General features: G+C 36.2%; 5 protein-coding genes across 5 annotated transcripts; 3 read left to right on the top strand and 2 right to left on the bottom strand.

Moving 5' to 3' along the window:
• Positions 1–1546: 1546 nt before the first annotated feature.
• Positions 1547–3218, top strand: LOC106377073 (glycine-rich protein A3). The gene is made up of 3 exons (XM_013817230.3): positions 1547–1680; positions 1814–2102; positions 2632–3218. The coding sequence occupies exons 2-3, from the start codon at positions 1844–1846 to the stop codon at positions 2904–2906; spliced, it is 534 nt and encodes a 177-aa protein (XP_013672684.1). The 5' UTR covers positions 1547–1680; positions 1814–1843; the 3' UTR covers positions 2907–3218.
• A 97-nt stretch (positions 3219–3315) lies between these two features.
• Positions 3316–6591, bottom strand: LOC106373901. Its single transcript, XM_048745513.1, has 4 exons — positions 4651–6591; positions 4383–4565; positions 3948–4163; positions 3316–3854 (listed from the first exon to the last, which is right to left on the bottom strand). The coding sequence occupies exons 1-4, from the start codon at positions 4786–4788 to the stop codon at positions 3639–3641; spliced, it is 753 nt and encodes a 250-aa protein (XP_048601470.1). The 5' UTR covers positions 4789–6591; the 3' UTR covers positions 3316–3638.
• Positions 4911–5836, bottom strand: LOC125579772. The gene is made up of 5 exons (XM_048743614.1): positions 5781–5836; positions 5509–5661; positions 5298–5418; positions 5121–5213; positions 4911–5024 (listed from the first exon to the last, which is right to left on the bottom strand). The coding sequence occupies exons 1-5, from the start codon at positions 5834–5836 to the stop codon at positions 4911–4913; spliced, it is 537 nt and encodes a 178-aa protein (XP_048599571.1).
• A 69-nt stretch (positions 6592–6660) lies between the features above and the next one.
• Positions 6661–8114, top strand: LOC106375153 (general transcription factor IIE subunit 2). The gene is made up of 4 exons (XM_013815033.3): positions 6661–7124; positions 7224–7355; positions 7439–7558; positions 7629–8114. Exons 1-4 carry the CDS (start codon positions 6855–6857, stop codon positions 7980–7982), a joined length of 876 nt encoding a protein of 291 aa, XP_013670487.2. The 5' UTR covers positions 6661–6854; the 3' UTR covers positions 7983–8114.
• Positions 8115–9445: 1331 nt separating this feature from the next.
• On the top strand, positions 9446–13304 carry LOC106377074 (ABC transporter E family member 2). The gene is made up of 13 exons (XM_013817233.3): positions 9446–9680; positions 10119–10232; positions 10425–10510; positions 10603–10700; positions 10775–10892; positions 10969–11058; positions 11139–11443; positions 11534–11729; positions 11815–12000; positions 12086–12355; positions 12444–12689; positions 12759–12892; positions 13005–13304. Exons 2-12 carry the CDS (start codon positions 10130–10132, stop codon positions 12876–12878), a joined length of 1818 nt encoding a protein of 605 aa, XP_013672687.1. The 5' UTR covers positions 9446–9680; positions 10119–10129; the 3' UTR covers positions 12879–12892; positions 13005–13304.
• Positions 13305–22890: the final 9586 nt, after the last annotated feature.

Below are 22890 nucleotides of genomic sequence, written 5' to 3' on the forward strand. Positions count from 1 at the left end.
GAGCATTGTAGGTTTGACAAGAAAATTTTGTTGCTGGACATGACTTTTCATTGCACTTTGTTGCAGTTTGCAAAGTGCAGAGAGAGTTGGTTGAAAGAAGTCGAATGAAACTCGGTGGAAGCAAAGCTGTACTTTCTCTTCCTCATATTAGTGTAAGAAGATCAAGGAGAAAGTTATATCTGAAAGAAAAGTTTTTATTGACTTCAGGCTCAGCATGTGTGCCTTGTTGTATAACTCAATGGATACCCAGGGGCCCATACTACATTCATGTAGACCCCATTAATGATGAACCCACCACCATCCATTTTTGTGTTTAGTAAGATTCCCACCCACCACCATCCATTTTTGTGTTTAGTAAGATTCCACCATTTTTATGACATATTTTGTTCTAACCTGACGTGATGGGGAATCTAGTTATCTGTATTTGTTTGTTTAAATAGTCAACAAGAAGATAAAGTAAAAGATAATTCTGATTTGTGGGGGACAATAGGCCTGAAACTTTTATCCGAGATCCGGATTCGATCCGAGATTCGATCCGGATCCGATCCGAAAATCTGAATATTCGGAAGGGCCGAATCCGGATCCGGATAGTGAAATATTGGATCTGTCAAAACCGGATCCGGATATTTTAATTTTTTAGTCCAAATATCCGGATCCGTAAGTTTTATTAATAACTATTTCAAAAATAGTAATATATATATATATACAAATTAATTTTGTTTTAATATATTTTCATTTTTATAATAGTATATATAAATTTTATGTAAATTTTGGAATATTATACAATAGAAATAATTAAAAATATTATATATTTTTTTATTTTTAAAGTATTGTTAATATTTTATATATATTTATATTATTTTTTATTTATTTTAAGGATCCAAATCCGAATCCGGATATCCGCCAGATATTATAATTTTTAGAAGGATATCCGACACCCGGATATCCGAGAACTCCGGATCCGGAAAAAAATAGTAAAATTATGAATTTACCGGATAAGTATCCGGATCCGGATACTTTAAAATTGTCCGGATATCCAATCCGTCCCAGGCCTAGGGACAAGGTTCTTTTGTCATTTTTATTCACCACCATTGTTTTTTGGTGTTTGTCAAATTAAAGGATAAAAAGCCTTTTCCGCCACTAAGATATATTATTACAGGAAAATACATTTTACTTAATCATGTTCGTGGAACTCCGTGTTCATTGCGCGTTCCCACGACGTAGATATTTTATTTATCACACTTCACCTTTTAGTTCCACATATTCTCATTTTAACCCGCTTACTTTTATAAGTTACTTAAACATCCAAGTAGGCTCACAAATAAATAACCAAAAAGACCTATAATATTTCCCTACGCATCATTACACTCATAATTTATATAACATCACAATGATTAAATTATCTTATGGTGTTTATTTTCGGTTTTAAGTATTTATTTTAGACTCTAAGACTCGATTAAAAATTGTGAAGACTAAAGTGATGGATTTATTATTACAATACAAATACGAGGACTAATCAAAAAAATAATAAAAAAGTAAAATATAGAAATAAACTTATTCAAAAATGGTAACGCGTCAAGTAATCAATGATGCAGACGCAGCACGTCTATCCTTATATAAGCACATAAAGCTATGTTGCTGTTTCTATTCGTTCTGAAACAATCTTCGAAGTTCGTATCGGTAATTATTTCTCAGTTATTTCAGACCTTTTTTTGTATGTGATCGTTTGTATTCATGAATGATGCTATCTCATTTTGAGTGTTGTGATCTATCAAATCTTTGACAATGATGTGTACATGTCAAACTCTTGTAGGTTTTGATTTGCTGAAAGTTGGTAAAAACAATGGGAGGTGGTAAAGACAAGCATCATGATGAACAAGACAAAGGGTTTCATGGTTTTCCAGGAGGTGGACATCATTACCCACCCGCTCCTGGAGGTTACCCACCCGCTGGATACCCGCCACAACAAGGGTACCCTCCAGCTGGAGGCTACCCACCTGCAGGTTACCCACCTGGTGCATACCCTCCCGGTGCACCGGGAGGTTATCCTCCTGCCCCCGGAGGTTATCCTCCTGCAGGTTATCCTGCTCCTCACCATGCAGGTAGAGACTCTTCTTTGTAGTTTATTACATCAACAAGCTGTTCATAGGACGATAGTTTCTAATGTGGTGATATTTTCTATGCTAAAGCTAAGAACTGCTCTTGTTGTTTTGTTGGATTATCAACCTTTTATGTTTGAATGGTAATAGGAACTGTAGTTTTTTTTTTAAATTTGCTGTTTCTTTTTATTGCAAAAGCTAAAAACATTGTCTTTGTGGCTTGTGTTTCAACCTGCTAGATAATGTTTTTAGTTTGAATTATAGTTTAAAGGACATTAATTTTAATGACTTTGCTAGTTTTGTTTATGCAAATGTTATGGACCGATGAGTTTACTATCTCTTGTTCTGTTTCAATTGGTACAAATTTGTGCAAATTATTGAACCTTTTGACATTCTTTTTAATGTGGTTTCAGAGTCCCAGTCTGAAAGACACTCATGTTTTTAATCTTAAGTTGCTTACTTTTTATCGATTGTGATGTTCTTTTACTATGGAGGTTCTCCATGTTAATACCTTCTGTTTCTGTTTCATTAGGGCATTCTAGTGGTGGGATTGGAGGTATGATCGCTGGTGCAGCTGGTGCAGCCGCAGCAGCCTATGGAGCTCACCACATTGCTCATGGAGCACACAACCCTTACGGTCATGCAAGCCATGCAGGGTATGGCCACGTTGGTCACGGTGGATATGGTCATGGTAAGTTCAAGCACGGAAAGCATGGAGGCAAATTCAAGCACGGAGGCAAGTTCAAGCATGGAAAGCATGGGAAACACGGTATGTTTGGAGGAGGCAAATTCAAGAAGTGGAAGTAATCTCAAAAAATTAACCTATGATTCTCTCCTCCAGTAGTCTCATTTCCTGACCGATGTTTCATTCTAATAATCAATCCCCTCTCAGAATTATTACATTTTAACTTTATATCGGTTAGAAATTTGCTGGTTCAGAGGAAATAAAATGGAGAGTGATAGTATAATGTAAAACCTAATGGCATTTGTAGAAGAGGTTTCTTCAATCTCTCAAATAGCAGATGCTTTGAAACTTATCTATAATTTGGTTTTGTAATTGACAGTTTGTGTTTGTTTTGGTACTTTCTTTTTCAATTTTAATTCTCTTACGTTTGATGACTGGATGTTGGTTAAATTCTCAAGATACATATGCTTGTTGTAGATGCTGATATTGTATTCATGTCTCATATCTACTCTTATGATGAGATTCCCAATAAGTTTATAAATGTTATAACATTTGAGAAAACTGGTGCAGATGATGAGATTCACAATTAAGTTACCAATCACTATAGTGTACATGACATTTCACAGTTAAGCTTAATTAATTCTATTATCAATGGTTTTAATCCATTTGCTTTCAGCCTTCTTCCCACTCAACACCGTCGTCTTCTTCTTCAACATCTGCTCCATTTGCTGCAAAATTAAGTACATCAAAAGTTACAAAGCTAAGCATCACATAATCTTTGCATATATCAAGAGACATAAACTCTTTCTCTTTATAATCTATGGCCCATTACTTTCATATGATCAACTAACTAGTTAGCGAATTAGAAATGAAGTAATAATAAACTCAAACTGACCTGAAACATGAGACCCTTCTTCACATTCAGCATCTTCTTCATCTTCACGTTTGGACTTCATACCAACCTGACGATCTGAGCATGTAGTAGCCGATTGAATGTCAGGGGTAGATTCTTGCTGATTCATTTTTTGAGCTGCCTCTAGCTGCTGCAGTAGAGCGGCATAGTAAGTTTCCTGAAACTAAAATGTATCAAGATTCTCCGAATACAATTCGCAAGATGCTACTATAGGGATCTAAACAAATAAAAAAAAGCTCGCAAAAGGTACCTTCAAATAGGTATCATTGTCATTTCCCATGGCTGATGGTTTATTGTCATCAGAAAGTTTTACTTCTCCTTCTGAGACACCACCAACCTTTTCTTCCTGATTCATCTCTCCTCTTTGTTCCTTAGTGAGATTCATTCCTTGCCTAATCATCCATTGAGGCATCGGTTTGATACTAGGAACTCCATCTTCTTTTCCGTCACGAAGGTTAACCTCAACCTAACCATATGTAAGATTCAAGAAATCAAGCTAACCACACTGAACAAGGATAAAAAAAAATATCAAAAAAATAAAAATAAAACTTTACAGCCACAACATATATTTTCTTGTATATGTGAAAAAAATAAAATAAAATTTCTACTAAAATAGATTAGCAAATGAAGAAATAAAAGAACCTCAACTTCTATATGCATTGAGAAGTGTAACAACAATGATCACCTTTGTCATTCCGAGGAATGGCATCGGTGTTGAACCATAACCACCCTGTGACATCAAAGGATCATTAGTATTAAAGTCACCATTTTCACGAGCATCCAAAGCTGCACGAGCCTCCCATTCCGGAAAACTCTCATAGACAGGAAACGGTAGGTCTTTTACTCTATTAATTTGATCCATCAGAGCCTGCAAATTTACTTTCAGTTGTGTCAACGCACAAACAACTATTCATGAAAAGTTATGCAAATCATTTTCTTGTTTATACGCAGACCTCCGCAAACTGGAGTCTTTGCCGCTGACGTCTCTTTGCATTGTCACCTCCATCTTCAACTTCTTTGGAAGATAGCTTATCACATTCCACAACAAGTACACCATTGCACCTCTCACAATGAAAAGCATCGTCTTCCATAGAAATTAATCTCAGGGCATCTAGTGCACTATATCTATAATACAAGAAATGAGAATCTATTCAGGTTAAGTGACATCATAAATACAAATATTTTATTATAAAGTAAAAAGAGTAGTGGAGTTTTACTTTCTGTTGCAGTTAGGACAGCCATACTTCTGAAGAGTATACTTATCTTCTAGCTCATCTTTGAGTTTCCTTTTAATCTTCTGCAGACGCAAACGAGCAGTATCATACATCTGTAAGAGAAAAGAAGTGATATATGGTAAGTTTGGTTTTATGAAATAAAATAAATGCAAAACAGAAAAATAAAGTACTAGGGATATGAAGCATACATGTTGATAATCAAGACAGCAATACGATTGCGTGTGGAGCTTATGAGCTGTGGCAGCCACTGCAACATTATATATCTCCGCACGCTTTGCAGTCTATTGAAAAGATTGAGAATCATTAAAACGGCAGTGTAAAACACCAATCTGAAAGAGAGCATAGTTTCTGCATATACGGTATACCTCTTTCCTTTGGTAACGCGTGACCAAATGTTTTTCTTCAAAGTGTCTTAATATTTTTCGGACTTGCTTGGGGTTCTTCTTCAAGTCTCTTGCCAAGTCTTCTTCTCTAACCCATTGCCGCCTAGCGGGCATAGAACAAAAGAAATACCATAAATGAAAAGACCATTGTGACAAAGTTCATTTCACCTAATAGACTTTATGGGGATAGAACGTGGAAGAGATGGCACACAAACCTAATAAGAGAGCATCCAGCACCATAACGATATTCCCTCTGCTGTCACCTTTTTCAGATTTCTTCTTATTGTCGCTTAACGTAGTAAGATTATTATCATCATAGAGAGTCCTTGCTAAAAGCCTCGTCAGCCTGAAAATGAATGCAAACCAACATAGGGAATGCAAAAAAAAAAAGAAATTGATAAACAGGTCCTGTTTGAACACTTATATACGAATCGAAAAGTGTTCATGGAATAGAGAGAGAGATACCTAATAAAAGGCTTGGGCACAACGGTGGCTTTCTGAACGGGGAGTGATATTTCCATCGGGTTTAGCAAAATAAGTGCCCGAGAGGAACCAGTGTTAGGTTTGTGTTTGATACAAAAACAACAGGGCAAGAGCTGTTGGACTTAAGGAAAAACAGGAGCTAGAGGTAGTAAAAGGACACAATAATGTACGTTTTAGTGATTCAGGGGCCAAAGAAGCGTCAGCTATAGAGCAAACAGAGAGAGATGAAAACATGTTAGAAACTTGTATATCAAGGTTATGGGAGACAGGGACAGCATCGGGTAGAATGCTAATAAGAAACTATGCTAAGGCTACCGACCGTGCAATAAACCACACATGAACCAAAAAAGAGCTGCTATCAGCTCAAAATACGACCTCAGATGACAAGACTTGACTCCCGAATCCAAACTAGCAGGAAAAATAAGTCTCAGAAGGATATTCAACAAATCAAAGTAATCATCAGGCAGTACGGAAAGGAATCCAAAGGATCAGAGACAAGGAAAGATTATTAGAGAAATAGGGACTTTTGTAATGACACCTAACGCAAAATTGATTAAGGCAGGTGAGGCAGTAGAAGGTGATTGACAAAAAAAAAGAGAGGGGCGTAGACAAGTTTGGTTTCTGACTCTTCGAGGGTTTTCAAAACCAATCTCTGCGTCAACAAGTTAGGGTTATTTATTTTAACCTTTTTTGGTCAGTAAACCCATTCTCAACTTCTCCACTAAATTAATTGACATATTCACCACCGCCCCCATCTATAAATCAAGAACTTTAGAAGCGTTCATCACGGATCAGGGAGGTTTGTAATCTATTGATAAACAAACCCTAGTGTCTCTCGTTCTGAGATCTCCGAGGAGTCGAAACTCAGTGGAATCTATAGATATTGAGAAACCGTAAGTTTTGTGGATTCTCCACGATCGGTCGATTAATGTTTCTCTAGAATGTTATGTCCATGCTTTATGTACTCTGGATCATCAAAAATTCCAGCATTCAGAATCATGATTAAATATACATATTGAAATTTGAAGGGCTCTCTCGGTTACGTTTTTTTCTTCTATGTACACTTGTCAGATGTCTCTAAAAGAGCAGTTAGATAACTTCAAGAAGCAGCAAGTCAAATGCCAAACTACTCTTTCAAACATTGCTTCTTCAAGAGCTGGTCCTTCTTCTTTGAGTCGGCCCGTTCCTGCCGCGGCTATAAGTCACAACAAACCTAGTGCTCCAGTCAAGTTTTCTAGCGATACAGAGCGACTTCAGCTCATTAACAACGTCAGAAAAGCTCCTGTTGGTGCTCAAATCAAGCGTGTCATTAGTCTTCTCTTTGAGGTTTGTTTGATTCTTGTTCTCGTTGTGTATATCTTCTTCTTCAGATATAAATGATTCCAATTAAAAGTTGATATTGACTTCTTTTGTTTGATTTTGTAGACAAGGCAAGCCTTTACGCCAGAGCAAATAAATGAAAGGTGTTACGTTGACATGCACGCCAATAAGGCTGTTTTTGATAGTATGAGAAAAAACCCGAAAGCTCATTACGACGGGAGAAGGTTCTCTTACAAGGTGGATTGATTTTTTCCTTTTCTTGTTTGAGAAAAGGTTTCATCATTGTGTTAACATGAAACTCTGCTCTCTTGTCGTCACAGGCTGAGCACAATGTCAATGACAAGAGCGAGCTTCTTTCTTTAATAAATAAATATTACCCTGATGGTATTGCCGCAAATGATCTCAAAGACGCTTACCCTAACGTCATGGAGGATTTACAGGTACCAACGACACACATGTAATAACTTGGTTCTTGAAACCAACAAAATTGTCTTTGTGTTATTATTGTAGGCACTGAAAGCTTCAGAAGACATCTGGTTGCTATCAAACTCACAAGAGGACATTGCGTACCCAAATGATTTCAAGTGCGAGATTACGGTTGACGACGACTTTAAATCTCTGTTCCGCGACACAGAGGTACCCAGCGACTGCTTGGAAGTGGAGAAGGAGCTAAAGAAGTACGGTTTGAAGCCGGTGACAGACACTGCAGCGAGGAGAGCTGCTGAACAGAGGTACGGGATACCAATTAGTCAACCGAAGCATAAGAAGAAGAGGAAACAAGAGATCACCAAGAGAACAAAACTCACCAATGCTCATCTTCCCGAGCTTTTCCAGAGCCTTAACGCCAGCTCTTCCCGGAACTGAACCTCATTAATGGACGTATGATTGATTATGTGATTAAATATTCAAAACTGGTCCCTGACTTTTTTATTACTTCAGTGGACAAACAAACAAATTGTATATGTTATGAACGTAGAGTTTACAATAGAGAAGCTATTATCAACTTCAAGAAAGGACATCATAACACAAGCTTACTACTCTCTTGTCTTTGTTCTTGAAGAGAGAAGAGATAACACTTTGATTGTCTACATTGTAAATCTTTTCTCATTTTTTTTTTTCAAACTTACACAAACTTATAGTAGATTATTCTCTACTACTACTACACACACCTTAACAACTTTAAACCTTACCCTCTACTAACAACTCTACCTAGCTATAGACTTAAACCAACACTTCACTCATTTTGTTGGTTTAACTAAACTAACTAAACTTTACTTCTTGACTTTATTCTTTGCGACCAAAGTCACAACTCAACTCCTCTTTAGCCTCTCTGTTGGTTCTTACTTCTTCTCATCATTGACTTGCACTTCAAGCTTTCTTCCTTTTCTTTTGTTCATTTGTTTATGTTCCTTCTTCTCACTTGATTCCATCTTTTCCTTTGTAGGTTTTAATCAAAGGTTCAATTCCAAACCACACTTTCTAGTAGGGTGGGCGTTCGGGTACCCGTTCGGGTTCGGATCGAGTATTTCTGGTTTTCGGGTATTTCGGTATAGAGGTATAGAACCCGTTCGGGTATTTCTATACTTCGGATCGGGTTCGGGTATTTTTAGTTCGGGTTCGGTTATTTCGGATCGGGTTCGGATATTTAGATTTTGAAATTTTTTTTAAAATTTTCATTTCTCAAATTTCTTGTATTTAAAAAATATAACTTTCACTTAACTAATTTTGTATTTTTAATAGATTGAATGATTAATAGATTTGGACATAACATTTTGAAACTAAAAAAGACATTAATTTGGTTATTGTTTTTAAATTTTGGATGTAACTTTTTGTTAATTCTTAAAATAAAAAGTTTGACATGCATTTTAAGTGAGTACCAAATCATTTTCTCCGTAATTCTATGTATATCATATGAACTTAAAGTATGTGTAGTATCAATATAAATATTTTATATAAAATGAGAGATGTAAACTAGAAATATATGGTTAATTATACATATGTTCGGTTATCTTCGGATATCCATTCAGGTTCGGATATTACCCGTTCGGGTTCGAATATCCAATCTCTTCTAATTCAATACCCGTTCGGATATTTTGCTACTTCGGTTCAGATTTCGGTTCGGGTTTTTCGGATCGGGCTCAGGTGCAGATTCGGATATCGGGTAAAGTGCCCACCCCTACTTTCTAGAGATTCGCTATTTCTGGAATCAATCACTGAAGTAAAATGATTGTTGTTCAACAACTTACATGTTTGTGTTCTCATCCTCAGCTGCATAATTCTTGTCCATAACTAGACAAGACCCATAAAAACAGATACTTCCATTTTGCAATGTTGGGCCCATAACTAGACAAGACCAAGACCAAGCCCAATGTAAAGCAAACGAGGTCAAACATGTCGGAAGCAGATAATTTCTGAAAACCCTACCTCCCAAGCTCTCTTTTTTTTGTTTGGTCTGTCAATTAGACAAAAAGTGAAACTCTCTCAAAGTGCGTGTGCTCTCCGCTGGTTCCTTTAAAAAGTAATCGGCACACGCTTCTCCACTCCGATCTCAATCAATCTCAGGTTCTAATCAAATTTTCCTTTTATCATGATCTTATCGTCACCGACATAGCTTTTGGGCAGTTATGTTTAACATCTGGGATTCTCTATCGAAAGTTTTTTGGATTTATTCCTCTCCATCACTGATCCTTGTGAAAGTGACAACCTTTTGTAGTTATCTTCATCGTTTTTATTCAAAGTATTGATTTTGTGTTTGTTTTTTCGGAGTAGTGAGTAATCAATCCATCGTTCTTAGCTCTGATTGTCAGTTGTTTCCTTTGAACATTGTTTGTGCTTACTCTCTACTTGTTGCTGCTTGAAGGTTTCTTATCAGATTGGTGCTCATGCTTGTGATAGTTTTTGCAGATTTTCCAATTGAAACTAGTTTTTTTTCTGCTATCGGCTTGTGTTGTGGACATTGATTCTTTGTCAGGCAGTTAATCTATTGATTTTTTTTTTTAGATCGTTGAGAGATGGCAGATCGATTGACACGTATTGCTATCGTGAGCTCAGACCGTTGCAAGCCTAAGAAATGTCGCCAAGAGTGTAAGAAGAGCTGTCCTGTGGTCAAGACAGGTTCTTCCAAAATTTTGAATTTGTGTTCTTGCATTTGAATTTCCTGATGCTCTACTGTGTTTGATTGGTTATGTCATTTACTCACTGCATAAGTTTGTAACTTTATACCACTGACGTGATGTTTTTTGTTATAACTCTTAAAATTTCAGTTCCATTCTGCCACTTATACATTAACTTATGTTTTATTCTTAGGAAAACTTTGTATTGAGGTGACTGTTGGTTCCAAGGTTGCTTTTATCTCAGAGGAGTTGTGCATTGGTTGCGGTATTTGTGTCAAGGTATGTCTTCATATGCTTTTTTTCTGATACCGAATATACATGTAGACAAAACTGGGATACTGAAACACCTTCTGCTCTTGTTACAATTGCAGAAATGCCCATTTGAAGCTATTCAGATTATCAATCTCCCCCGAGACTTAGAGAAAGATACGACCCATCGCTATGGGCCAAACACTTTCAAGCTGCACAGGTTCGTTTGTCTATTATTTAATCCATCCTTTTTCTAGTTTTAAGACAAATAGAATCTCTCTTCTTTGCTTCCAGGCTCCCTGTTCCAAGGCCAGGGCAGGTCTTAGGATTGGTTGGGACTAATGGTATTGGAAAGTCAACTGCTCTGAAGATTTTGGCTGGAAAGCTCAAACCAAACTTGGGCCGGTTCACTGTAATAAACCTTCTCTTATGTGTTAGCTGCGTCTCTTGACGATTTTGATTTATAATTATTATTCCTTCTTGTGCAGAATCCTCCAGACTGGCAAGAGATATTGACTCACTTCCGTGGGTCAGAACTTCAAAACTACTTCACCCGTATTCTTGAAGATAATCTAAAGGTATATTGTAAACATTTTTTTCTAGTGGGTGCTTAGGTTTCATTTTAATGACACAAGTTGTTGTATCCGGTGTCTGACAGGCCATTATTAAGCCACAATATGTTGACCACATCCCGAAAGCAGTTCGAGGCAATGTTGGAGAGGTCCTAGACCAGAAGGACGAGAGAAACATGAAGGCGGAGCTGTGTGCTGATCTGGAGCTGAACCAGGTCATTGATCGTGATGTTGTGAATTTATCTGGTGGTGAGCTCCAGAGGTTTGCTATCGCTGTTGTTGCCATACAGAACGCTGAGATATACATGTTTGATGAGCCGTCTAGTTACCTTGATGTTAAGCAAAGACTCAAAGCTGCTCAAGTTGTTCGTTCTCTCCTCAGGCCTAATAGGTTCATCTTCTGATCTTTTTTTTTTTTTTATCTAAATGGGATATAATATAAGATAAGCCACTTACACTGTTTTCTTTCCCCTGTTTCCAGCTACGTGATTGTGGTGGAGCATGATCTCAGTGTTCTTGACTACTTGTCGGATTTCATTTGCTGTCTGTATGGGAAACCAGGAGCCTACGGTGTGGTGACTCTCCCTTTCTCTGTCAGAGAAGGAATCAACATTTTCTTGGCTGGCTTTGTTCCCACTGAGAATCTACGTTTTAGAGATGAATCTCTGACCTTCAAGGTAAACTTTCTTTTGATGGTGCAGCAGTTAATGTCGCTTCAATCATTGTTGTGTGTTTGATGGTTCTTCTTCTTTTGTTCTGAAGGTTTCTGAGACTCCACAAGAAAGTGCTGAGGAGATACAGTCGTACGCTAGGTACAAGTACCCCACCATGACCAAAACACAAGGAAACTTCAGGTTGAAAGTCTCCGAAGGTGAATTCACCGACTCTCAGATTATTGTAATGCTTGGGGAGAATGGTACAGGAAAGACAACGTTCATCCGGATGCTGGTACTCTCTTCCTCCATCACATCCTCTCTTTTGGTTAAGTGCTGGACACTCGTAAACCTGTATTTATTGGTAATGATTTCTGCAGGCGGGTTTGTTGAAACCTGACGAGACTGAAGGATCAGACATAGAGATTCCAGAGTTCAATGTTTCTTACAAGCCGCAGAAGATCAGTCCCAAGTTTGAGAACTCAGTTAGGCACTTGCTGCATCAGAAGATTCGGGATTCTTACATGCATCCTCAGTTTGTGTCAGACGTGATGAAGCCGCTGCAGATTGAGCAGCTGATGGATCAACAAGTTGTTAATCTCTCAGGAGGAGAGTTGCAAAGGGTTGCATTAGCTCTGTGCCTCGGAAAGGTGAAGTATTTTGTGTTAGAAACTTAGCTTCTTTTGTTTTGTCTCGGTGATCTCATGCATACACAAACTTTTGTGAATCTACTTGCAGCCTGCGGATATATACCTGATTGATGAGCCAAGTGCATATCTCGATTCAGAGCAGCGTATTGTGGCTTCTAAAGTCATCAAGCGGTTCATTCTCCATGCGAAGAAAACCGCATTTGTAGTTGAGCATGACTTTATAATGGCGACCTATCTGGCAGACCGAGTCATCGTCTATGAAGGACAACCATCCATTGATTGTACTGCAAATTGTCCTCAGTCACTGCTCACTGGGATGAATCTCTTCTTATCCGTAAGTGTCTTATTACTCTTTGTAGGGGCAAGAAAACAACGGACCTAATGATTTATATTTACCCTGCAGCATCTGAACATCACCTTCAGACGGGATCCCACCAATTTCAGACCAAGAATCAACAAACTAGAGTCGACTAAAGACAGGGAGCAAAAGTCTGCTGGCTCATACTACTACTTGGATGATTAAGACAACTACCAGAGGTTCTTAATCCCTAAAACCCAATTATCATTTTGTCAATCACACAGCATTTTATGGAGAGAGAATATCTGAAATGTTTGTTCTCTCTTTGTTTCCTTTATGGGTTCATCACAGAACATATGGCATGATGTGGACAAAACATTGTGTGAGTTACATGAAGGTCTTTTTGCTGTGAGGAAGTTGATCTAAATGAGCTCGAGTATTTTGCGCAACCATCTGTTTTTCCGAGTTCCTTGGGAGATGTTACTCTTCAAAGCTTTTGTTCATCAGTTTTGAGCAAATAATAAGAGTTTCTGAATCTTTTTTAACCTTTGTTTCTTTTGGCTTTTGTATTTTCTGAGTTGTTAATTTACTGTTGTGGTGTTGGTATTTGGATTTCATAAGGAATGAACTGCTTCCTTTTTTTGCTTCTCACATAGCCTCTATCGGAAAACTTCAAGAATCTAACAGAACATTATAATACTATATAACCAGATAGCCTCTATCGGAAAACTTCAAGAATCTAACAGAACATTATAATACTATATAACCAGGAAGCGTTTCTAAAGCTATATCCTCCACTATCTTCCCTAGCCCGTAGAGTTTTCTTCCCAACCTCCTAAACCAGCATATGTATTCGACAATGAGCTGTAAGTAACATGCATTGTCTGAATCCATTTCATATAAAACTTATGCAAGTTGGAGAATTACAAGCAGTCAACAAATACATAATTACAAGCACCTGATGGCAGGACCGGCCTAGATAGGGGGAGACTGGTGCGACCACTCCGAGCCCAAGTCCTCCTATTTCTTAATAGATAAGGGCCCGACTTTAAAAAAAAATACATGTAAGAAAAGGGGTCAAAATTTATTTTATATGAAAGTATTTTTTTATTTCAATAGATTTATTTTTAAAAATAGTTCTGATATTTTGAAAAAAAAACATATATCTATCAGATTTTTTAAAGAAAAATAATAGTTTGAAAAATAATTTTTTTTTTTGCCCAAGGGCCCATGACACTATTGAACCAGCCCTGCCTTGATGGTCGGTAACTAATCCATTTGGTTGTAGTATCTTAGACCTTCGTCTATAAACCCTGAGTGACTGCAAGCTGATAATAGGCGTGGTCTTGTTTGGTTCCATTCTAGTGTTACTAATACTCATTTCCTTAAATTAGTTCCATTTCCCCTGAGCCAATTGATTTTGCATCAGTAAGAGAGATAAACATGAAAGTTACTGTAACTACGGTAGCAATATCAGGTTGAATCCTATCCACTGATTACATTTCCCTCAAAATACCAAATGCTTCTTAAAACATCCCATTCAAAGCAAAACCATATGGATTGCATTCCAAAAAAAAACACATCCTTGCATTACTAATTGAGAAAAAGACAAAAATAGCACTAAATCAAGTTTTTGTTCTCAAACTAGCACTCAAGGTCAAAAGTCACAAAAATAGCACTTAATGTTTTATCAAAAGTCACAAATTTAGGGTTTAGAGTTAAAGGGTGGGGTTTAGGATTTATGATTTAGGATTTAGGGTTTAGGATTTAGGGTTTAGGGTTTAGAGTTTAGGGTTTAGGGTTTAGATTTTAGGTTTTAGGGTTTAGGGTTTAGGGTTTAGAGTTTAGGGTTTAGGGTTTAGAGTTTAGGGTTTAGGATTTAGAGTTTAGAGTTTAGGGTTTAGGGTTTAGAGTTGAGAAATGAGGTTTTGGGGATAAGATTTCAAATTATGAAAAATAAAAAAATTAAAATTTTCAAAGAATAAACTTAGAAAGGTGCTATTTTGGTCATTTTAGTTTTTGAGTGCTATTTTTGTGATATAAACTTATAAAGGTGCTATTTTGGACATTTGCCCTTACTAATTCTCCAACACAATTCCCGCAGCAGCAATGTCCCCATGAGCTTTTGGGATATAACCATCCTGTACAAAGTTTCACCTAAAGAAAAAGTGTTCTATACTATTTACTTTATTAATGAAAATTAATAATTTCACTGATTAAAAATCATCATAAACACAAAAAATTACATTGTTATATTGGCGATTAGTTTGTCAAGATATTATTTATCAGAAAAATAAATAAATTTTGAAATTTTGTTTAGGTACCTATAGCTCTTCAACATATGATATTTGCGGATTACACAAAAAATCTCAAAAATCAAAATGGTCAGATAGTTTATTGGGGTAATGATTGTTGGGTTTTTATTTAGTCCATGTTCTAACCCTTTATTGTTTAATTAGTACGGTATTATTCGTTTTGGACCTAAGAAGCAAGCCCAAATAGATTTATTTTTTATTTTCTTTCCAGGAGGCCTCATACTAATTAGAATTAGACATATCTTTATATATTGAACACTACTTATTTAAACTTTTAATGTGGGATTTTGTTTGATATTTCACATCTTTCTCCTCAAATTAAGGACCACATTCATCTCGTGTCCCACATTGAACTTCCAGGATCTCCTGATTTGATCTCTGCCACATACCTTCCATTCATATCTCGAAAGATTATTTTTGATTTTCTTGCAAATATCTCGTCATTCAGATCTGATACCACTTGTTAGGTTTTTATTTAGCCTATGTCCAACTCTTTATTGTTTGATTAGTACGATATTGTCCACTTTGGTCCTAAGAGGCAAATCCGCGTGGATTTACTTCTGATTTCCTTTCCAAAAGATCTCACACTAATTAGAATTAGACATCTCTTTATATATTAAACACTCGGGGTGAAGCTCTATTTCTCTCTGAGAAGTAATCAGATATCACCAGCTTAACACCAGCTTAACACGTACTTTAAGCCTTGTTCTATTTCCCCACATAAAGAAAGTTTAAATCTCGGTTCCCCCCCCCCCCCTCAATTACCAAAGTTTGAAGCTCTATTTATCTGTGGGGAAATAGAACGGAGATTTAAATCCGTGTGAAACCGCATGGATTTACTTTTGATTTTCTTTCCAAAAATCTCGTACTAATTAGAGTTGAACATTTCTCTATTATTAGACACTCTTTTTCTAAACTTTTAATTTGAGACGTTACTTGATATCTCAGCATGATTAATTAGAGCCAATTTAAAAATAGTCTCTCTCATATCCGTATTGTACCTGTTACCTCTCCCGAAAGCATTTGCTTATAAATGTTGACAAAACATGTTTTGTGTCCTTAATAGCATTGCCTATATATATATATTATAAGTATTATTGATCGTTTTTTCGTGTTATTCGGTATAAATCACATTACGAAATCTGATTATACTGCATTAATTGCCGTTAAGTACTACAATACATAGCAGTAGCGGAGCTAGCATAGTGGCATGTGGGTCAAATCACCAATATGAAATTTTGTAAAAAAGAGAATTTACATGTACTTCTTGGCTAAAAATCTAAAGAATTAAGCTTGTGACCTTTGTAAAATATGTTTGTTACCAGTTTGACTCATGTAAGATAATTTTCTCCATTTTTTCGTAAATAAAATATAAAAGCTCTTATCTCTTTTCTCCCGCCTCTCTCTAGGGTTTTCTTCACCAAATCTTGCTCTGGCACCGCAGTGTCCTTTTTGGTGGTTGCCGGAGTAAACCTCGGTGTCTTTCGGTTTCTCTTCGTTATCTCCGTATTCTCTATGTATTTCCTTTGTGGCAGAGGTTGAGCTTCTTCTGTGGTTTCCATGTTTAGATCTGGTTGTCTCAGTCTAGATCTGAGTGGCACATGGTATTATTGGTGAAGCTTGAGGACGGTTTCCTGCTTGTCGTGCCTGTTTCCGGTCTTTGCTCTGTGATATATGTCCAATGGAGTTTTGCTTCCGCAGAGGTCGCTTCTTCGAGCTCGGTGGCGCATGAGGCGTCGGGTAGCTTGACTCGGGTTTGCCTCCCTCTCAGTGTGGCCTGTGGCTGTTGTGGAGGCGCTGTTCACGGTCGGCTAGGGGCCTAAGTTCGTGGATCTATGGTCCTTCACCTCCATTCTTTGAGTTTTGCCGTTGATCTACGGTAGTAGCGCGTAGAGATGATCTCTTGCAGAGGGCTTTGATTGTGGCGCATTTTTGAAATCTCTTCTCTTGGTGTCTGAGTTCTTCAAATCTTGTTGTTGTGGTTTATTTTCTCTTCGTTGGGGGGTTCTTGGCGGTATGGCTCTCCCTGTTTCCGGCTCTATCTTTTGTTGGATCCACGCGGAGGTTTGTCTCTACGGCGAGAAGTTTGGGTCTGTGGGTGAAGGATGTGTTTCACTTAGGCGTTCGGTCTTCTTGTTTGTTTGGGGGTGCCTCTCCGGAAGTAGAGTTCTCAATCTGTCCAGCGACTTTATTTTGGTCTCCGCTTAAATGGGTGTATCGGTCCCAGGGGGATTGGTTAGAGGCAGGAATCTCTAATTGTTCTCTTTGAATGATGGTATTGCCGATTGTATAACCTACCTCATGCTGCCGGAGAGATGTATTTTGGGTGAGTAAGCAGGTTTGAGATTGTGATTCTTTGTGCAGGTGGTGACATGTGGGTTTTCTCGGTTTCTCGTTTTGTTCCCGCCTGTTTCTATGGTCCGTCATTGCTCCGGTGTTGTCATATCTTAAGTCTATGTCTCAGTTTTTTTTCATGAGTTATTTTTTCTGCTTATGTTCTTCTATTTAGTTTAAATTCAGCTTTTTTTTCTTGTGTTCTTCTGTATTTCTGTAAAAAAATTGAAAAGCTGGTAATTTATTTAACATTTTGGATCCGATTGGTAATGGCTATAACTTTAAAAAAATTTGCTGTAAAAAAAATCTATAGACTTTTTGATGTGGCTTTAGATTTTATTGCTGTAGAATTTTATGGAAAGCTCCAAAAAATTGATTTGGATTTTTTGCTCTACAGAGCACTTGTACAGCTGTAAATTATTTCAAGAACTGTGATTTTGAAATTTGTATTAAAGCTTGATTGATATGAATTTAGTGATATAAAAATAAATTGGGCTATGTACAGCACCTACCACCACTACCAGTTACACCATTTATCGAAAAAAATACTTTTTTTTTCCTCCGCCGCTGGTACATAGGTTTGTTAATGCAGGGAAAAACAGCCAATTCATACATCAACAGCGGGACGCGGTCCCGATCAATACATGAACTCCGGGCCTGTGCAAAAACATACATCAACAACATTTTTATTTAAAATTCATACATCAATTAATACTCTTCGGTCAATACATACATGAACCGTGTTTCCGTTAACTTTATTCTAACAGTGTATTATGTGGATTTAACGTTGGTTACATGGATTAAATGAGTTTATTACGTGGATTATCATAACAGAAAAAATAGAAAACGACGTCGTTGTGGGCTTTTAAAAACGCGTCGTTTTAGTTTTTCTGAAACAAAAGTCACTTTCTCACTTTCTTCGTTTGCTGTCGACAACTCAAGAAAAGAAACAGAGTTTGGGAGGGAAGAGAGTAAAACGTGATTGAGAGAGAAGAATTACAAAATTAGGTGTTAAGGGAACGATTTAAGGAGCTGAAAACACGTCTAGAAGAGAACATTTGGAATGAGGTAATGTTAGAAAAGAGAAAAAAACCGAGAGCTTCTTGATGTTCCCGTATATGTGTCTTCCAATTGTCAGCGTCCTCAACTTGAACAATTTCCCACGCAACAGGGTATACGGGAACATCAAGAAGCTCTCGGATTTTTTATCTTTTCTAACATTACCTCATTCCAAATGTTCTCTTCTAGACGTATTTTCAGCTCTTTAAATCGTTCCCTTAACACCTAATTTTGTAATTCTTCTCTCTCAATCACGTTTTATTCTCTTCCCTCCCAAACTCTGATTCTTTTCTTGAGTTGTCGACAGCAAACAAAGAAAGTGAGAAAGTGACTTTTGTTTCAGAAAAAACAAAACGACGCGTTTTCAAAAGCCCACAATGACGTCGTTTTCTATTTTTTCCGTTCTGATAATCCACATAAGAAACTCATTTAATCCACGTAACCAACGTTAAATCCACATAATACACCGTTAGAATAAAGTTAACGGAAACACGGTTCATGTATGTATTGACCGAAGAGTGTTAGTTGATGTATGAATTTTAAATAAAAATGTTGTTGATGTATGTTTTTGCACAGGCCCGGAGTTCATGTATTGATCGGGACCGCATCCCGCTGTTGATGTATGAATTGGCCGATTTCCCGTTAATGCAGATTGACTTTCTCTTTGACTGTACGATCAATGTAGTAATGTATGTGTGACACGTACACCAGCCGCGCTCAACAAAGTAAACCAAATCACGTGTCTTCTACAGTATTATTAATCGATACATTAGTATTAAGCTCATATTAGTTTGTATCAGAGTCAAAGCAACACTTTTTGTCAACAAAACACATTATGACGATCGAGTTGTTTTAGTATTAAGTTTTTTTTGAGAAAAGGCTTTGTTTTAGTATTAAGTTTCGCAATAATACATATCAGGACTGATTATTACTCCCTTTTGTTTCATTTTTGTTTCATATTAAATGTCACTTTATCTAATTTTTTTTGTTTCACAAAAAGTATCATTCTACAATACTAATGCAATTTATACAATTTTTCAGTTCAAAATTAATTGTAAAATGCATTGATTTTATAAATAAATCAATTTATCTAAAATACTATTGATTAGATATGTGATATTAATAAAAACATAAATGCATTTTAATAAGTTTTTTAATATGCGTGAAAAGTGTCTAAGTGATACTATTTGTGAAACGGAGGAAGCATGAAGGTATGATTGAGGAAGCATGAAGGTATGATTGAGTTTTAGGATTCAGCTTCTTATAATTATAATTAATTGGCTTTGATTGAGTTATGTATTTAGTGCAATAATTAGATATGCGTTGACATACGATGAAGAGTAATTATATAATGAGACTATACATCCTATATAACTACGTGTCTGTAAAAAAAATATTAAAGAAATGCAGATTAGATTATAATCCCATGATCGGCAGGCATGTGGATGAGCTTTTGCTTATTATAACAGGATACAACTGACAGAGTATATACTTTCATTTTAATTAATTATTGATAAATGGGTCAATCAATATTGGTTAATATGTACTTACGACCAAGGCATAATTTATTTAAAAAAAATTATAGGTGCACAAATACTCGAATAAGTGTAAACTTACTCATCACGATATATATATATATATATATATACACACACATAATTTGTTAAAAATATTATGGGTGCATGTCTTTCCATACTAGCTTCGCCAATGCTTATGACTTCAAGTTAGTTAAATCAAATTTGCTAATTTTCTAAAGCCTGCACAGCCTGGTATCAACTTGTACATGAATTACATTGGCCAGATAGCGTTTAACTTTTAATAGCTTTATACACTTTGGTTGAAGACTTGAAGTTTGATGGTTCGAACTACCAGAGGTTCTCATACATATAAAGGCTTTACTTATTTGCTTTATTCTGTAAAAACTTTATCAAAGCATTTAACTTTCGTGTGTTGGTACATTCAACAATTTTTATGCGAGGAATGATATACTTTTTCCTTTTGAAAACAAATTTATTAATTTATTACTTACATTTTCTTTCAACTATCATTTTGTCTTATCAATATGTATGCATCCCAATGCAAACTTTATTAAATAAAAACTCGACAATGACAACCATACATTGACAAAAAATCATGTATAATGAACTTTTATACACTGAAATGCAAAATTATATATTCCAGCATGCTAAAATAAATTAAAAACTGTTGCGACAACTATCACCTTGGAGTGAAGAGAAAACTATCCATGGTTTCAATAAGATACCGCCTCGTTAAGCCCATTGTTATACTTTATGGATTCATTTTTTCCTATGTCCTTCCGTTTTTCATAACGTAATTAATAATCATATTTATGTGTGTCATAGGGGTGATGTTTTTCTTTTGTATTTATTCAGTTAATCATGTTTACCATTGTTACTATAGAAAAAAATAAGTATTAGTTTTATAGTAAAAGGATAGAGAAAGATAGGAAGAAAAAATAGGAGAAATGGAGTAAAATTGTTAGTTTGTGAATTTTTTTTGGGTTATATATAGGTTCAAATTTCCCATAGAAAAACATATATATATATATATATATATATATATATATATATATTTTTTTTTTCTGAAGTAAAACTAGGGAACGTCTTTATATATTTATTTGGATGGCAAGAAAAATATGGGAAGACGACCTATTTCCACACAAGAACTATCGTATAGTAATAAATGTACACAATGTTTCAGCCTCGTCATAATTGCACACCACAGAAGTATAACAACCCCCTTCCACACGCAATGAAAGTTCGAAACTCGTTTCCACACAAACCGAGATTTGGCTTGGTTTTAATGGTTTATAACATAAACCGATAGTAAACCAGTTCATATCGATTGGTACTGGTACAACCAGACCCAGATAAAGATCCAACTAAGGATCGATTTAAACCAGACCCGAAACCTTCTAAAAACCCCCAAAATCGATTTCTCTTTCATTTTTTAGAACCCTAAAATCTCTTCCCCCTCTTCATCATCTTCTGTCTCTGGATACAAGTTATGCTTCACTTGAGGTTCATCAACAAAGTTCATGGCTTCTTTCTCAATGTTGTAATCATTACGCTCTCTTCGATCTTCACCATCAGAGTCAAAATCAGGAGAATCAGGAGTCCCCGAGTCGAAATCAGGTGCATCATTCCACTCAACATTCACATCAGTCCATGGCTCCATTTTCGATTTCTGCAAAACAGAGAGACACTGAGTCAATACCAGAGAGAGACAGAACAATAACGACAAAGACAAAGAGAGATAGAGAGAGAGAGAGAGAGAGAGAGAGAGAGAGAGAGAGAGAGAGAGAGAGAGAGAGAGAGAGAGAGAGAGAGAGAGAGAGAGAGAATTGTCGAACACTTACCTGAATGGAGCTAAGCAGAAGATCAATGACGTTCTTGGCGAGAGAGACAAAGGATTTAGGTTTTTAGGGTTTCTAATTTTCTTAAGTCTGGTCTTGGGTTTGTATGGTTCATTGATTTAATCTGGTTTATGTTCTCTAATCGGGTCGTAATCGGGTCATTTTTTGTTAGTTAAGTTAGTCATTGGTTAAGTTTATGGTTTAGAGAACACTAACCAATATTTAACCAGTTTTTGTAGGTATTAGTTCGATTTGTGTGGAAACGAGTTTTGAACTTTTATTGTGTGTGGAAAAAGGTTGTTATACTTCCGTTGTGTGTAATTACGACGAAGTTTAAACATTATGTACATTTATTACTATACGATAATTCTGGTGTGGAAATATGCCGTCTTCCCGAAAAACATAGGGTCGGTAAACAAATTTAGAGTTGACTTCTGAGCCCAATATAAAAAGAATGACGTCAATGTCTGTGGAAAAATTGATTTGGACACCAAAATTAGAGAACTCATGGTCGATATATATACCAATAAACGTTTATAACATACTTTCTTTTTTACATGAATGGGTGGTTCACATCATCCAAGGGATATAGACAATTACTTATCGAATTTTATTTGAGACAAAAAATTTGACCATTTGCAAATTCTTTATATTTAATCGTTTATCAAAAAATATTGTTGTCCAGTGTTCTTAGGAATCCTGAGGACAGAAAAAGACTCAAGCTAGTAAGTCGAGTTAAAACTTTCATACTAGAAGGCAGAAGGATAATATTCTTATTATATCAAAAATTATGTTTTGTCAGGATGTGTATACTAAATCCTGACATAAAAATGAAAAGAAAAAAATATTCTACTTTTATTTTCAAAAAAGGTGGCATTATGAAAAAAATGTAGATGGAATTATTCCCTGATTTGTTAAAATATATTTTGGTTATATGTAATGTACTCCATAATATATTGACTCCTAGCCAGAGAACTATTGCCAAATAGGCGCACGAAGAATGCATATTATAATTAACGTTCATTGTCTGTGATAAAAATATTGGTTATAGCGGTATTACAACACGAAAGAAATAATAACCTTTTTCTATTTAACAAAGACAACTTAAAATACCTCTATTGTAAATTATTTGGGGCGGCAGTTAAAAATAACA

This window comes from Brassica napus, chromosome C1 (assembly GCF_020379485.1).
Source record: "Brassica napus cultivar Da-Ae chromosome C1, Da-Ae, whole genome shotgun sequence".
Taxonomy (NCBI): Eukaryota; Viridiplantae; Streptophyta; class Magnoliopsida; order Brassicales; family Brassicaceae; genus Brassica; species Brassica napus.

What these genes read in the sequence shown, in the direction of transcription:
- LOC125579772 (XM_048743614.1), bottom strand. Translation starts at nt 5,836, where the DNA reads ATGGAAATATCACTCCCCGTTCAGAAAGCCACCGTTGTGCCCAAGCCT. An exon ending in TTGTGTGCCATCTCTTCCAC is followed by an intron (nt 5,419 to 5,508) that starts GTTCTATCCCCA and finishes TATGCCCGCTAG; the next exon opens with GCGGCAATGGGTTAGAGAAG. An exon ending in CGCGTTACCAAAGGAAAGAG is followed by an intron (nt 5,214 to 5,297) that starts GTATACCGTATA and finishes TCTTTTCAATAG; the next exon opens with ACTGCAAAGCGTGCGGAGAT.
- LOC106377074 (XM_013817233.3), top strand. Translation starts at nt 10,130, where the DNA reads ATGGCAGATCGATTGACACGTATTGCTATCGTGAGCTCAGACCGTTGC. An exon ending in TTCTTGAAGATAATCTAAAG is followed by an intron (nt 11,059 to 11,138) that starts GTATATTGTAAA and finishes GGTGTCTGACAG; the next exon opens with GCCATTATTAAGCCACAATA. An exon ending in CAACGTTCATCCGGATGCTG is followed by an intron (nt 12,001 to 12,085) that starts GTACTCTCTTCC and finishes TGATTTCTGCAG; the next exon opens with GCGGGTTTGTTGAAACCTGA.
- LOC106377073 (XM_013817230.3), top strand. Translation starts at nt 1,844, where the DNA reads ATGGGAGGTGGTAAAGACAAGCATCATGATGAACAAGACAAAGGGTTT. An exon ending in TCCTGCTCCTCACCATGCAG is followed by an intron (nt 2,103 to 2,631) that starts GTAGAGACTCTT and finishes CTGTTTCATTAG; the next exon opens with GGCATTCTAGTGGTGGGATT.
- LOC106375153 (XM_013815033.3), top strand. Translation starts at nt 6,855, where the DNA reads ATGTACACTTGTCAGATGTCTCTAAAAGAGCAGTTAGATAACTTCAAG. An exon ending in GGAGAAGGTTCTCTTACAAG is followed by an intron (nt 7,356 to 7,438) that starts GTGGATTGATTT and finishes TTGTCGTCACAG; the next exon opens with GCTGAGCACAATGTCAATGA. An exon ending in ACGTCATGGAGGATTTACAG is followed by an intron (nt 7,559 to 7,628) that starts GTACCAACGACA and finishes TTATTATTGTAG; the next exon opens with GCACTGAAAGCTTCAGAAGA.
- LOC106373901 (XM_048745513.1), bottom strand. Translation starts at nt 4,788, where the DNA reads ATGGAAGACGATGCTTTTCATTGTGAGAGGTGCAATGGTGTACTTGTT. An exon ending in AAAGACTCCAGTTTGCGGAG is followed by an intron (nt 4,566 to 4,650) that starts GTCTGCGTATAA and finishes GTAAATTTGCAG; the next exon opens with GCTCTGATGGATCAAATTAA. An exon ending in ACAATGATACCTATTTGAAG is followed by an intron (nt 3,855 to 3,947) that starts GTACCTTTTGCG and finishes TTTTAGTTTCAG; the next exon opens with GAAACTTACTATGCCGCTCT.